The sequence below is a fragment of the Dysidea avara genome, chromosome 13 (genome assembly GCF_963678975.1).
Source record: "Dysidea avara chromosome 13, odDysAvar1.4, whole genome shotgun sequence".
Classification (NCBI taxonomy): Eukaryota; Metazoa; Porifera; class Demospongiae; order Dictyoceratida; family Dysideidae; genus Dysidea; species Dysidea avara.
This window is the reverse complement of record NC_089284.1, coordinates 17,933,899-17,950,503: the sequence shown is the minus strand read 5'-3', so window position 1 is coordinate 17,950,503 and position 16,605 is coordinate 17,933,899. Positions and strand designations below refer to the sequence as shown.

At 37.7% G+C, this 16,605-nt stretch overlaps 2 protein-coding genes across 2 annotated transcripts; both read left to right on the top strand.

Moving 5' to 3' along the window:
* Positions 1–1,836: 1,836 nt before the first annotated feature.
* On the top strand, positions 1,837–6,056 carry LOC136243793 (uncharacterized). Its single transcript, XM_066035401.1, has 2 exons — positions 1,837–1,938; positions 1,999–6,056. The coding sequence occupies exons 1-2, from the start codon at positions 1,838–1,840 to the stop codon at positions 5,918–5,920; spliced, it is 4,023 nt and encodes a 1,340-aa protein (XP_065891473.1). The 5' UTR covers position 1,837; the 3' UTR covers positions 5,921–6,056.
* Positions 6,053–16,573, top strand: LOC136243797 (probable thiopurine S-methyltransferase). The gene is made up of 9 exons (XM_066035409.1): positions 6,053–6,135; positions 8,603–8,673; positions 11,226–11,318; positions 12,431–12,557; positions 12,613–12,665; positions 16,053–16,127; positions 16,177–16,262; positions 16,314–16,358; positions 16,405–16,573. Exons 1-9 carry the CDS (start codon positions 6,124–6,126, stop codon positions 16,515–16,517), a joined length of 675 nt encoding a protein of 224 aa, XP_065891481.1. The 5' UTR covers positions 6,053–6,123; the 3' UTR covers positions 16,518–16,573.
* Positions 16,574–16,605: the final 32 nt, after the last annotated feature.

Sequence of the window (16,605 nt, the reverse complement as noted above, 5' to 3'; positions counted from 1 at the left end):
GACTTAACCTAAAAGCTGCTAAAAATCGAAATACTCTAATAGAACAGTCAACTACTCTAATAGAACATCCATCATAATGTTTTTTCAATTGCACCAGTTTGTTTTCTTGACCTATGCACTGCTATCTTACCATTGCTCCAAACATCCTGCCATATACTAATCACTTTCTGAGAACAACTTTTGTCTAATAGTTTATTGTTATAGTGGGTATTTTCAGTTGTTGCTACATTGATGCTTGGGTTAGTAAAACAGTTAATTTCTTAGCATATATACAGTTAACAAGGCTGTAGTATCTGAGAACTGTTTGTTTTTGCTTTATCAGTACCAAATTCCATGCTGCATTTATCTGAATCTAGCATCAATTGAAGCTAATAAAATTTAATGTCATACAGGGTTTGCACTCCCAAACCCCTTGAAGCTCAACTTCATAAGCTCAAATGATACCACAGAATTTACGCTGTCACGTTATAAGGGGTTAGTTGTGGCCAAAAACTTGTAAGTGACTTTCGACTCTGGTTGTAAAAAATTAATAATTATGGTGATGGGGCCATATAGTTGAAAAGTCAGATTGAAATAGTAACAGAACAGTCTGTGGCTATATATACTACAAAATTGAAGTTATTTTTGTGTGCATTTTAAATCTCTACAGTGACCTTAAGATCCAATCCTGTGTATTGTCTTTATTATGTGTTGTCTTATAATCCAATAGCATTTAAAGGTGTAATTCTGTTTCTCTAAAATTGCTTACAACTGAACTCATCCATCTTGTATCCCCACAATCTTTCAGTGCAATAGAGTATTTGGTTAAAAATAGCTTCCAGATTCAATCTTGTGATAGCTATATTCCAAAATTTTCCAGAAGAAGCATCACCCTAGCTGGAAAATTCTACGTATGCGTACTCTACACACTGCATGGTGAGTGTATACTTGCCCTCTCAAGCCCTCTCTTCATTGTTACTATTTGGACATTATAGTTTGAGCCATGGGACTGTAAAGCACACTAGCTATACCTTAAGCCAAGCAATACACTAAGTTTAGCAATCTTGTATATCGATGAATTTACCATATAAATTCGTGAATTGATGTAATCAATTAGCAAAAAACCAAACTCTAAAATTGCTAAATTTAACGTATCTCTAAATTAAGGTATTTCAAACAATTAATCGCAAGTATTGATCATGTATAGCTGCATCCTTCTCCTTCCTGTTCTTTTTGTAAAGAATATATTTTTAGTTACTGGCTGTGCCCTTATATGACAGCAAGTATTACAACTGTTCTGGAATAATGGTGTCATTTCATCATTATTACACTTAGGTGACTCACAATGCTTTACAAGCATTGTGAATCACTTAAACAAAGTGGCATAATTTTTCAGTCAAAAATATTGCCAAATTTTAATACTGAAAGGCTAAATTTGCAAAAATTTTCTGTGGAGGCATGCCCCCAGACCCCCCTAGATAGAGCATGCATATAGCTAGTTGTATTAACCAGTTGTCGCTTTTCTTAGCTAACCAACCATTACGTTAGCACCCCCCCTTCTGAAATCCTAGATCCGCCCCTGCTTACAATTAGCAAAATACTACCATTTAGAATTCTTGTACAATCAATGGACCATAATATTTATGAACTATAATTAGGGGGCTAGACTGTGTTGCTGGTAGTGAATAAATGTGCATGTCACCACAATGGAGGTGTTTGTGGCTTTGATAAATTTCAATGAAATGTTTACTAGTCATTGCATTTCATGAATAATAATATTATCACAGTTAACAATGGAGCGGTAACTCTTGCCATATGAAGTGTGTATACAATATGTATTGAAACTTAAAGTGATAACATGCAGCACTTGTCAACAGTGCTTGTCAACAATGCATATAACTGGCTGTGTTTATTAGTTCAGCCAGTCAACTACGTACACATCAGGTTTTGGCCGATAAGGTAAGGTGGCTCTACTGTTACAATTTAAAATGTGATGTTGTTTGTTCTGTTGGTGAATAGGATGAGAGACACCTGGGTTGTGTTCTATGTGGTCACTATGTATACCCTGGTAGTGAGTGGTAACAGGATTATTGTAGTGGATGGCACAAATGGTGTTGATGAAATATCTTGTTATAGTAAAGATGGAGGCTCCTGTAAAACATTAGACTATGCTTTAACTAATGGACTAAGATCAGATACTACCATTGTCCTACATCAAGGAAACTACAGTTCAACAACAAACCACTCAACTTTTCATGATCTTCACGATATTGGTATAACAGGAGCTGGGAGAGAACTAACCTCAATTAGTACAGGACTAAGTTTTATCAACACCACTAATTTGCTGCTAGCTAACTTCTCACTATTTGGAGGAGGGAAACTGATGGAGAGTACTTCAATTAATCACACCTCCCAGAACATTGACAAGAAGATGGCTCTCTTTAGAGTTGCACTGTACTTGTGGAACTGCAGTGATGTGGTGATGGATGGGTTGGTTGTGACTAACAGCTCTGGTACTGGTGTGGCCATGTTTAATGTTACTGGTAATGTCTTGGTTCATAATTCAATATTCTCACACAACAAAGTATTGAAACATGAAGTTGACTTGTATCCTGGAGGAGGTGGTATTTATATAGAGTTTTTCTGTAAGGTAGCAAGGAGCATTTCCTACAAATTTACTGGTTGTGAATTTACTGGGAACAATGCTACCAGTGTCAAGAGCGTTCTTGCAATGCTTTCTTCATTCAGACAGCATGCCAGCCGTAGCGTTCACAAGTTTGGCAGTGGTGGGGGACTGTCCATAGATGTATGGAATTCAACAAGCAATAGCATCTTCTCAATACAAAATTGCAGTTTCAATAATAACAGTGCTGTATGGGGTGGAGCCCTTCACTTTATAGTACTGAATAGATCACCAAATACTCAGTTTATAGTTAAAGTGAAAGACACAAATTTCACAAGTAATGAATGTTTGTACACTGCAACTAGGATGTCAACAGGCACTGGAGGAGGGGGAATAAGATTTCTATTATGGCCAAAAAGTAAGATTCAATTCAATACCACATTACAACTCATCAACTGCAAGTTCTATAAAAATTATGCATACTATGGAGGTGGAGTTTCCATCAGTATGATAAGAGAAAGAGAAACCAGTCACTCATCTGTCAACATCACTTTTGAGGACTGTCATTGGGACAACAATTCAGCTCGTACTGGTAGTGCAATGGACATTTACGCTAATGATTTCCCTACTGGTATGCTACCCACAGTACAGATTATAGACTGTAGCTTCACTCAGAACTCAAATCAATTTACTTTAAATTCAAAAGAGCTACTTGGCCTTGGTGCCTTCTACACAAGATCAGTACCAATTCAGTTCCAAGGTAATATTAAGTTTTTGTCTAACTATGGAAGTGCAATAGCCGGCACAGCAACCAGATTTATATTCTGTGAAAATTCTTCTGTTACTTTCTTCAATAATAGTGGTCGTCAGGGTGGGGCTATTGCTCTCCTGGGAGTCTCCTATATGGAATTACATGATTACGTCTCACTTAACTTCTCCAACAACCGAGCTATAGCTAAAGGTGGTGCAATATATTCCTTAGTTACCAGTGAACGTGACTTTATTAACAGCCAAAACTGTTTTATCTTTTATAAGAATCTCAACATCCATCCCAGTAACTGGACAGCTAAACTGACATTCGCAGCAAATAGTGCACCTCATGGAAATTCTATTTACTGCACAACCTTGTTACCCTGTGTGTGGAGTGACCAGCCTGGCGGTATTATTGCAACAGAAAAGGAAATTAATGAAGTGTTCTACTGGAATGGAACATTCACATACACCAATATTACAAACTTAACCACAGAGATCCGTACTGCTGCTGCAGAGATAATTGATAGCTGGAGTGATCATATAGTGAGTGTTCCACCTGGTAAACAGTATAAGTTAAGAATTGCAGCTAAAGATGACAGAGGATCAATAGTTGACACAGTGTACTTGATAAAAGCTAGAGATGAGTCTTCTTGTAGGGTTTCTAACTCTTCCACATATTCTTCAAGTGGTATAGTGCAGCTGGAGGGTAAACAAAACTGTGAAATGAACATTGATTTGCAGACAATAAATAATCGTCCAATATCACTGACTTTTAAAGCCATTGTTGAAGAATGTCCACCTGGATTTTATTTTTCAGAGGGTTTGTGCAAGTGTTCTGTGTACAAGAGTAACCAAGAGTATCGTGGAATAGTTAAGTGTGATGACAATGAGTTGGTGGCTTATATGAAGACTGGCTACTGGGCAGGATATGAAGTTGTTCGTAATTCAACAGTACTAGTAACTTCTGATTGTCCACCAGGGTATTGTATTACTAACAAGAGTACTCCATTGGTACCTCTACCCTCTACCCCAAATGCAACAGAACTAGATATGTTCATATGCAAGCCACAAAATCGGATGGGAAGATTATGTGGAGAGTGTATAGATGGATACTGCATCTCTGCTGACTTTCTGATCTTTCGTTGTATAAAGTCTTCTCCTCAACAAGTTAATGGTGTGCTGATCCTAATCCTCTCCAAGTACCTTCCACTTACATTCTTCCTATGCATCATAATGTTCTTCAACATCAGTCTTGTCAATGGTCCACTAAACTCCTTCATTTTGTTCAGTCAAGTACTAGATGCAATGGATGTGTACAGCAGTGGTAAAATTGCTAACTCACCAAATGGCGGAAAACAACTTGTCACAGTATGTAACTTCTTGTATGGAATATGGAACTTGAACTTTCTTGAAATGTTGATACCTCCATTCTGTATATTTGATTCCAAAAGTGCATTGCCCATTATAACGCTAGAGTACATATCCGCACTTCATACACTAATTGTATTGGTCATATTGTTCATAATAGCTCCAAGAGTAAAAGAAAAACTCTTCACATCTAATGACCGGTCATGTTGTAGGTGCAGAGCTGCAGTTAAGAAATGCTATGAGCGTTACATCCACTTAAAGAAGAGTGCTAACTACAGACAAGGAGAATCAATAAGTGCCCTCACTACATTACTGGTGTTGTGCTATGTCAAGCTGATGGCAATCACAACTGAAATAATTACACCCAGTGTCCTGTATGGACCAGGTTCTAAAGTTCAGATTTCTGTGGTCTGGTTGGATGGGACACTTGGGTACATGGATGGGGCTCATGGTAAATATGCTGCAGTAGCCTTTATATGCTTGGTCACATTTGTACTGATTCCACCCCTACTGCTATTGGCTTATCCATACCTGCCAATGTTAATGAACAAACTGAATGTGCACAATAAATATGTGGAGAAGATTTTTATTGCTCCATTGGATAAGTATGTGCCTTTCTTTGATGCATTTCAGAGTTGCTATAAAAATGAATATCGCTTCTTTGCTGCCTTGTATTTCATATATCGGATAATAACACTATGCATTAGTTCACAAGCTCAGTCAATTGAAAGTCAATATCTTGGTCAGTCAATATTTTACACTGTCATACTCCTGTTACACTGTCTGTGTCAGCCATACAAGAAACGATGGCTTAACATAATTGATGGCCTCATATTTGCTAATATGATTGCCATTAATTCACTGAGTGCATACCGATATTACTGGTACTCTACAAACCTGTCCAAATCCCTTGAAGTTTTCTGGATCCAGCTAATCCTGATATTTTTGCCAGTGGCCTGCCTTGCTGGAGTTGTTGTTTATATTTTACTTAAAAGGTGTAATTGGTTCACAAGAAGCAGTACCTCTGATGTTGATGACACTACCAGTTTGCCATCACGACTGCTTGATGATGAGGATATCAGCACCCACCATTACCAACTGATGGATTCTGCAGCAGCAATACCTGATGACAGTAGTGACGTCACTAAAATAACCACTGGATCCAGCCGCAACCCATCCAGTTACTATACTACATAACTAGCAAACACAACACACGTAGCATATGGAGGCATAGCAGTATACACTCATGTTAATACTCATGCATTGCAGTATAGGTCACGTGCGTTGGATAAAAAAATATTAGGTCTGGTGCCCGCAGTGGGTGGGGTCTAGGCACGAGACTAAAAAATAATTTGACCTGCAGCTCCTGCGCGTTTTATCAGGCATATCCTACAGCTACAATGACGTCTAGTCGAGGGGTCCGCCACTCAGGATTATGATCGACGTGATTCGGAATCACCGCGTACTTCCAGTTGATTCCTAGATTCCGAACGTTGAATCCTCTGATTCCTCTGATTCTGCCAGCGATTCCTCGCGATTCCTTTATTCCGTCTAATTCCAAAAGGGATTCCTATAATTCCATATGATTCTAATAATTCCGGCTGATTCCAAGGCTGATTCTGTAATTCCAAGTTGATTCCACGATTCCATAGAATGGATTCTGTACTATAGGCGAGCCAGAATGGTGACTATCACAGTGTATCACTTTAGCTACCTCTGCTGAACCTACTGGTGAGTACCGAAGTCATTTTAAGTTCCACCTGGCATGGACTCGAGCCGCTGCAAATTCGCTGGCAATAGCCTATTTTTATTTATTTATTTTATCATTACTGGGCAGGCAGCTCTATATTTCTGCGTCTGACAAAAGTGTCAGTGGACACCGTCACAACACTAGCTAACCCTGATGAAAGACCTTAAACTGGATCACATCTTTCCTGACTGGACGTACACAGAGTGTTGTGTGTGGTGGTTGCACTTCCACCCCCTGTGATGTTTTGAGTGGTGTCCCACAAGGTTCTGTACTAGGGCCTCTGCTATTTTTTACATACATAAATGATATCAATATGCTACTCATACTACACAGCTATTTGCACAGCCACCAAGATGTAGAGTTTCTTTTACTCAAAAGCATTTTAGATCTCAAGCTGCCCACTGGTGGAATGCAGTTCCTAACGACATGTTAACATCTCCAACTTTTCAGGACGATTTATTTTCTTATTTGTGTAAAATTTGTTGATGATTTTTATGTTTGTAAATTATTTGCTTAATTGTTTTGTATGTGCTATGTGTGTGTTGTAATTTTTTGTTCAGTCTGTGTGTGTGCTGTTGTAGTTTATATGTGTATATGTATGCTATTTTTGTGTTTCCTCCTCAGTCAGGGAAGAACGGCATTGCCGACTGACTTGAGGCTAATTTAAAAATCAATCAATCAATCAAATCGATATCACTAACGAATTAAGTTCTATTTGTCGCTTATACGCTGATGACTGCATTCTATATAGGAGAATTGATAGTTTAACAGATGTTAAAGATTTGCAAGGTGATTTACAGATATTGGAACTATGTGTTGACAAATGTGTGGTTGTATCTATAACTCTTAAACGAAACCCTATATACTCCAGTTACCACCTTCATGGAGAACAACTTACTGTGGTTCAGTGTGCCAAGTACCTGGGAGTCTCAATTGATTCAAAATTATCTTTTAACCAACATGTGGACAATGTGTGCAAAAAGGAAAACTCTGTATTAAGTTTTGTGAGGAGAAATTTTGCAAACTGCTCCTGTAAAATCAAAGAATCGACCTGTTTCTTACTTACGTCAAGCCCACAATGGAATATGCAGCTGCAGCATGGGCTCCTTACAGCAGACGGTCAAAAACAAACTTGAGTCTGTGCAAAGATGTGCAGCTCGCTTTGTAATGAATGATTAATATCAAACCAGCAGTGTATCAAACATGTTATCACGTCTTAACTCGAGCACCATTGAAACTCATTTCAAACATTTAAGGCTTCAGATGTTCCATAAAATTATTCATAGCATTGCGAATGTATCACTTCCTGATTATATAGCTCATAGATCAAGGTATACCAGAAGTAGTGAACTTAAATTTATACAGCCAGACACAGCTATTGATTCTTATAAATACAGTTTCTTTCCTGCTTCAATTTGATTGTGGAACACTCTACCTAGTGATATAAATTGTGACAATATAGATACTTTTAAGGAACTTCTGAAACATATTACATTGTAATTTATTTTTATAGCTTATATTTGTAGCCTCATGATTTTACATCTATATTGTAATATACTCACCCATATGAGTTCTGCAATAATTATAGTAAGAATGTATTGCAACTCATTAACAAGCTAGTTAGCTAAGGGTTAGTATAAGTCTCGTTGGGAACACCGGATCCGGGCCCCACTGAGAACTTGTAGGAGCTGTTATTGAAAATTGTTAGATTACAGGATGTTCTGGAATCCGGGAAACCTCGATCCAACAGCCAGCTGACGGAGAATGAATTAGCTAGTATATAGTGGCTGTAGTTAGCTGCTTCTGCGACGGCTCGCACTCACTCGCGAAGACTTAAACCTCACTAGAAACGCACAGGAACACTCACTGTAATACACGTAGGCGTATACACAAAGTGTAAAACCTGGTGCAAAACAAGTGAGAGTTAGCATCTTTAGCTTATGAGTGTGTTATACTGTGTTAAACGGTAATTTACGATATAATTTTCATAACATTTATTTCAAAATATTTCTAATTACAAAGTTGATTCCGCTTCAGATTCCCATAATTCCATGATTCCTTGATTGATTCCAGTGATTCCTGAGGTCTTCGACGTGATTCCGAATCGTGGCGGACCCCTCGCGTCTAGTGAGATCCTTCAGCAGTGGCAAGACAAATGGACAGCAGGAGAACCCAGATGGCATATCAACCACGTGGACACGTACGTGTGCTTGTATAAAGAATCAGAATCGGTCCCAACTAGTGTCGCGTGGCCAGACCCTTCCGCGCAGCCGCGCGTATAATCTCTGGCCAAGCGAGACTAGGTCCCAACATCGTATTGTTGATTGCGAGGTTGATTCAGTATACGAAAAAATCCCTTGGCTTAGGCCTGGTCTAGTGGTAGTACACCCTCTAGTGCCCAACTGGTAATGTACTCTATAGCGGTTAGCCTGTTACCAACGAAAATTTTACATTAACATTTTGGGAGTGTTTGCAAATACGTTATACGCGAAAATTTAATTTTTAGGATTGCTCAACCTAGAAAAATTTGCCCCTCGAAATACTTAGGCTATACGGTATACTCTTGGGGGCACTTATTTACAGTCAATTGCAGAATTCTTGAAAAAAGTTTGCTGTACCGTGAGTGTTTCCGTAAGGCTCCTTGTGAGTAAGTTTTATTGCCCTAGCCACGGATTCAACAGCAATTGAACCACACTAATCTTTTCCCTCAATCCGGATGATCCGGCATCACTACAAATAGTGTTCCAGCCCACGGAATGTTTACGGCATGGGAAGAGAAATTTCAACAATTCTGCAATCGACTGTAATGCTCAGTTGCGCAAGTCGTATATCGTACCGGCGGTACCGCATCCCTAGCCCCCTTGTCTTGTGGGTACCCACACACAAAAAGGAAAAAACGTGGTCTGGCTATATACGCGAGACTATAGCCCCACCCTCCTAGAATCATATGAAGAAGTTTGCTACTTGGCACGGACATTATTTTACTTAATCATCGATCACTGTAATTTTCACAAACTAACCTGCAGAACTAATTCACAGTGCTTTTGTTTCATTGTAACACTAATTTAGTGAAGGTTAATGACTGTCAAGACATTGAAATACAGTGGAACCTCAATTATCCGAACACCAAATCGACTTTTCAATTAGGGTATTTTGTGAACAAGTGTATGCTTTATTAGAGTAGTTGAGCAAAGCTCTATATAAATGTATGGAAGTTTGATTTTACGTACTGTTCGGTTACCTTAAGATGACTTAATTTAGCAATATACTAAATTTAGCGATTTTTGTATATTGGTGAAATTAGCTCATACAAAATTTAGCGATTTTATGTATTTGTGACTTGATGTAATGAATTAACCATAAATTTTGCAGGTTTAGTGTTTAGCGAAAAAACCTAAATTGCTAAATTTAGTATATCACTAAATTTAGTTACCCTAAGGTATATGAACACCCTTTCCCCCAATTAGTTCGGATAATTGAGGTTCCACTGTAGCTCATAGTATTCCTTTCCAAATATCTGCCATTCAATTTGCCGTAGAAAAAGTAAGTGATTTTCAACCTTAAATGATGGGCTTAAATTTCCTCTGATTTCCTTCTGCTATAGCTCATCTTAATCGCCATTCACTGCTCTTTCCAAATCTAGTTCGGAATCCGAGGTATCTATCACGTGTCGTGGGTTATTAAGCCTTTTATTGCAGACCCCTGAAACACCCAATACAAAATGTATGGGGAAATTTGCTACACCCGGTTGCATTTTGACATGCCAAAATTTCCGTGAATTGGACTTCTTCAGAGAGTTGCTCTCCATGTATCAAATTTGGAAAGTTACTAAACATACTCTAGGTAGGCAGTACACAATAATTAATTTAATTTTTAATGGTTTTTCAATCAAAATGTATTGTACGTGCATGCCTGTTCCAGCTGGCATTTTTGCCATGAATATAAAAGTATAGCAAATGTCCGCAAACTTCTTGATATGATTAACATATAAAGTCCTTAATAAGTGTTCAGATCACTTTGTTTGTGTGAAGGTTCATCCTGCACACAAAAGAAACTGGTCTGTAAGACATAACTGGCTACTAGCTAAATGTTTTTCTTGTCAAAGATGCACCAGCAGATCACATGACATAACATGCAACACTGAGTGATTGTTGGTCAGAATTTTTGGCTTGAATATATGACTAGTTTGAGGTAGTGGTTTGCATAGGATATAGTCTATAGATGTACAATACAATTGTATAAGATTACAATATTAATATTTCAGTGTACTATTGACCAACAACTTTACCAAGTTAATATTCACATAGGATTTACCTAATCTTTATACTCATCACCACATTATTTTTCCTTGGTGTACTGTGATGTCATCAAAATGATTTGAGTGCATGCTTGGAAGTCAACCAGCACTTCTTTACCCTCTTTATGAATGATCATGGGGTGAATACTGGAGTTGTGGTGAATAATCATGCAACTTTGCCTTAACATGCATAACTAAACCTTTTCTCTCATGTGTGTCACCCACATTTAACAAAGAAAGATGGAGTGTGGCTATCATATTTGATATGGCACAATATATAGCATGCAGTGATTTGGTCTAGAATTGATTTATAGTCCAGGTCAGCACTACCATTTTAAAATATCCTGTTCTTTGCTAGAACATGTACTCCTTATCACAAACTATAGTATAAGTTAGCATCATGTAATTTCCTGTGCATACTGATAGTTACATTCTATAATATTTTGTTGTCTCAGACATTTACAGAAATACATAGACCAACTAACAGGAGGTAACAGTGGACAACACATCCTAGTACCATTGTGTGGAAGATCACTGGATCTGAAGTGGTAAGCAAAGTGATACTATGGGAATCACTCAATATGTGCATGTATGTTGAGGCAGTAGTCAATCGAGTATTCAGACCGTAAATTGATGTGCAACTGTTATTTCCTGACTCCAGCGTAGTAATGAGGGCCTGAGGTTAACCAGCAAGACAAATGCTCATGTCTCACTTGATTGATGGGTATACTACCTGAGTATCTGATATATGTTATGTGCTAGAGAAATTTAACTATAGTATTTAGGAATGCTTCTATCTGGAATCTTATACAAAATCAGTTATATTCAGCTTTGTCCATTCACCAGCTCAACTGCAAGGAATGTCATGTGGTGTCTACACTGTATAGTTAAGAGTGAAAAAGTTAAATAACTTATCATGGCAACTGATTTGAAAATGTCTTTGATGATGACAGAGTATGATAACTAGAGTTTCATGAATATGTTCAGTGGTACAAAATATATACTTGTGTTGTTTCAGTATCCACATTTCCTGCTTAAGTTAACACATCTTGGTTAGTTCTTGATGGATAAGGTACAGATGGAAACTTCAATGCCCATACTGTCTTTCATGATGCATGGCACAGCCCAATCTCCTGCATTTCTGCTCATTGCTTGCATTAGCTCACACTACTGGATTAGCAGATTCCCTATCTTGACCAATGTAATGGAAACAAATGCTTTGTGTTTCAGTGTTGTAAAGTTTGTGTGTATGTGTGTGTGTGTTTATGTTACTGAATAAATAATGCTTTAATGTAATTTCTGGTCATCTTCAAGGTATTCAACTTTCAGTTTGTGCATGGCCATCATAGCAAGTGACTACACAATGTGTAGAACAATCATCTAGTATAGTTTTAGCAATTTATTGTTTATAATTTTCAATCACATGATCCAGCAAGCTGCATATTCTCCATAACTATATTTCCATTGTTTAACTTAACGATAAAAGTGTTGTTTTCTTAACTGTTCATTAATTTCCCTATTACTGTTGTTTCTACTTTAAGATAATAAAGTACATTTTGTTACTTTGATCCTCCCATGCAACAGTAAAGTGTTGTGTGTATCTCTGGAGCTATCTTACAATAGCAAGAAGTATATTGTTCAGCTGTATGATAATTGACAGGTTAGTTGATCAGGGACACAGTGTGGTTGGAGTTGAGATCTCCACTGGAGCTGCTAGTGGTATATTCTCTGATGCTGGCTTATCTCCTAAAGTGACTTTAGTTAACAGCAATCTTACCCTTTATGAGGTAGTGTGTGTGTGTGTAGTGTATGAACTAAATGTGTTCACTGTTGTTTGACTAGGCTTGTGAGGGAAGACTGAAGGTGTTTGCTGGTGACATGCTCTGTGTATCAAGGTATTTGTTACTGTACTGGTACATGCCAATGTTGTGATGTAATATAGTGTTTTAACATTAATCAGGGCAATTGGAAACAGTGGAAATGGAAACTTGAAATGGAAAATGGGAATGGGGGCAAATCGTTTATCCTAGAGTTATACCCTCACTTAGTGGTCACCTCCTAATAACCAATGTACCAGGCCTACTCCCATTCAATTAGCAACAGTTTTTAGTTCACAACAACCACCAATGCTGTGTGCAACTGATACTAGTGTTGATGACAATTTAACTAGTACATTCTGACTCTAATTGATTGAAATGTCCTACCTTGTCCTACCACGACCGATCAAGCCTGCACATGATAGGACATTATATTGCTGAATGTTATATTTGTTTCTGACTTACTGTATCAAAGAAAAGTGAGGAGGTGATGACCTTACGAGCCTAGCCTTTTTAAAGCTATTATTACAATGTGAAGAGGTGGTCTTGTAAAAAGCAATCATGAAATGGTCTTATTTATCATTATGGGTCATTAAGTATGCCTTAGCCATCTTTGAGCCGGATGTAATTACAATGTGCATGGTCTTTGTATGGAAGTGGTCTTTGTAAGAAGGTGGTCTTTAAGAGGTGACCACTAAACAAGGGTTTTACTCTAGGGTACAATTTTATGGCAATTTAACCATTTCCGTTTTCCATTTCTGGTTTCCTTTCCACTGTTTTTGAAACATGGTTGGCTTAAAGGGAATCTGGGAAAGAGGGATCTTAGTCCAGAATAATTATTGTTTTACCACTGGAGGTTATAAAAACTGAACTAGCTAAACAGTTTAATATTTACTGAGGATGTGATAAATTTTGACAGCCCTAAGTGTGCTATTTGGTGTAGTGTATATCTGTCATCTGAGACCCAAACTTAAAAGTTAGCACTCTGACACACATGCAAATGTCAAGATCACAGGATGTATAGCTGCATGATGTAGTTGTAGCAATGATAGTGATGGGATCTATCATACAGTACGATAGTACTGTATAGTAGGGACGGCGAAGGTGTGGGCATGGCCCATGATATAATATAACCCAAAAACCTGCCTCGATTTTTCCTCACAACAACATGACAGTATTGGTTGGGTAAAATTAGGCCCAAAAGTGTCTTAAGATTGACCCGAAACATTTCTGTCAAGTTTCTACAGAATTAAAAAAAAATTATTCAACGGAATTTTCTACTGCCTACCTGCCTGACGCCTTCAGTCAAGTGTAGCAGAAAACTGGCTACAGCTATAGCCCTAATTCTTTCACAGAAACGTTTCTAGTTTGCTTAATTAAGGTTACGGGTCACCCATTAAATAATTTTGTAGGCGCTTTGCTTATAGTTCTGTTTTAACCGTTTTGCACGGAAGAACACACTAAAATAACATGGTATATTAACGTACAAGAAATACCAAAAGCGGCGATACACTCAACAAGAGATGCGCTTGTACAGAAATGCAGGCACTAAACAGCGAAACTGTTGAGTTGCTATTCATCAAAAACCAGGTTTCATGGGAAGCCAGACTATGATATTCAGCATTAATAAGCTATTACTTAGTGATTTCTAGGTCCTCACGAACGAATTGAGTTGTTATCTGATTGTAACAGCACTGTAGTGCACTCGCGGTATTTCCGTAGCAGAACTAATCGCCATTATCCTTGAAAGATACAATAATTAACCAGCCTCTAGTCAGTTTTCCCACAAAGTCTCCACGACAGGACCTAGATAATATAACCACCCATTGACACTGCCATAACAAATTAGTACTAATTAGCTGACAGCTGCTATTTTTGATGAATAATAACCACATTAAGCAGTAGCACTAAACGCTGGTTCAACCATATTGCTGGGGACTTATTTTATGCTTGACCACAGTAAATTATTAACACTCACTTTGTATGATTCCTCTGCTATCATCACCTGGCTATACAATGCTTTGAAGTTAACAACCTTCTCACTAACACCTGTTCGAGTTTCGTGCTAATATTGCACCATCCATTATCACGCATCGAAAAATAATAACCTATTATTAAGCGCCTAACCCGTAACCTTAAGAAAAACCTTTGGTATATTGATAAACATACAGTGAGATGTTGTGTCACCTTTTATCCTTCTTTACAATGGCCATCAGTCAAGGTTCTACCGCTGAGTGTTAATAGACTACAGTAGGGCTTCCATCTACCAGTGTATATTGTATCAAATTATTCGAATACACATGGCTTGGTGGTTTTTGAAGTTGGCAGTTGATACTGTATGGCGAAAACCCACTATTGCAAAATAGGCGAAAAAAAACTTGGCGAATGGCTGAATTTTTTGTATAATCTATGAGAGAACGTAGCTACCACGTGCTGTATACACACAAGTGTGAGTGATTAAACAAATCACCAATTAAGGGGGGTGGCCACCATTTCAATTGCGAGTCTTTATCCCTTACGGTAAGAGATGACAACTCGTGATGGAAACGACTGCCACAACCCTTAATTGGCAAGTCTTAATCGCTTTCACGTAGCGATGTTGCATTCGAGTTGTAGCTATTGTACAACTGACAAATTTGCTTGTGTTTCTAAACGCATTTCTTTGCTGTGACCAACACTATGTTTAGTTACGTGAATCCAACTTACTACAGTTTAGCAATTTATATAGTGGTGCATGTGTGTTATGCTAGTTGATTGTTTGCATAATATAGTGCTGTGATTAACTCTAAAATAATATTGTGACTGGTTTCCAGGGTATTTAGTGGTCATGAGCTTGCTAAAAAAGTTCACAAACAAGTATAAGAAAAAATTGGGAATTTTAAATTAGAGTAGGGACAGTGTCTAGTACTGCAATAAAAAGCACTGAAACAAGCTGGATCAGAGTAGTATGTATAATGTCCAAATAAAACAATAATAAGTGAATATCCCTACTGTGCTACACTCATTTTATTGCAGTACTATACACTGTCCCTACTCTAATTTAAAATTCCTAATTTTTTCTTGTATTTGTTTATATAGACATTTCCAATTCTCAGAGTTTCCATACTCATTCAGGCTACCTCACAATCAGTACCAATGTGTCTTCTTCCACTGGTCAAACTTCTGATGGTTTGTAGTTAACTGTGGCAAGTACCTATTCAGGAAAAGGGTTGGTATTCCACAAACTATTATGTTGAGATCATTAATAAGTTAATCTAAGGATGACTATGTTTAGAGTTCTAAAATGTGAATTGTATGACATAAAATGATTGGGGCAACCATCTCCTTGTTATCCGAGGTGTTACTGCAGAGTGAGCTCTTTCTATGATACAAGTTATTATAATTTGTATAGCAATGTTTCATTATTAGCTGTAGCTATTCTTGCTACATGCATACGTAATCAAGTGTATATTCCACATGTACCAGTGACATTTGTGGTCCATTTGACTGCATATGGGATAAGAATTCTTTTGGAGCTATTTCACCAGCTGATAGGGAGAGGTTAGTATTAATGGTTGTGTGGTTGTAGTATATAGGTCACTATATACAGGTATGTTGATATCTGCCACTCCTTACTGAAGCCACAGGGAAGGATCTTAATGTTTGCTTATGTTTATAACCAATCAGAAAGGAATGGTATGCAGTGTGTGTGTAGTGTATTAATGTGTGTCTCATCGTATTATACAGGTCCACCTTTCTCTATATCAACTGATCTACTAAAGTCAACTAATGGTAGGATGAGTTATTGTGTGTTAGTGTAGTGTATGTTATGGTGTAGGTGAGAGATACAACATTGACTGCCTAGAGAGTGTTGATGCTGTTGAGAAAAAAAAGATCTTCCAACTTTCAAGTATGGAATATGCAATACACTTTTTAACTTCCAAAATGTAAAGCTAGTTTGTACAAATGATTTGAAAAAATATAATACAAATCCTACAGTAAGATAAGTTACAGTGCATTACATGGATTTGTGGTGTCT

Bases quoted from the DNA above. Each gene is read 5' to 3' on its own strand.
- LOC136243793 (XM_066035401.1), top strand. From the start codon at position 1,838: ATGCAGCACTTGTCAACAGTGCTTGTCAACAATGCATATAACTGGCTG. The intron at 1,939-1,998 runs GTAAGGTGGCTC...GTTGGTGAATAG, and splicing joins ATCAGGTTTTGGCCGATAAG to GATGAGAGACACCTGGGTTG.
- LOC136243797 (XM_066035409.1), top strand. The intron at 12,558-12,612 runs GTAGTGTGTGTG...TTGTTTGACTAG, and splicing joins GCAATCTTACCCTTTATGAG to GCTTGTGAGGGAAGACTGAA. The intron at 16,128-16,176 runs GTTAGTATTAAT...CACTATATACAG, and splicing joins TCACCAGCTGATAGGGAGAG to GTATGTTGATATCTGCCACT.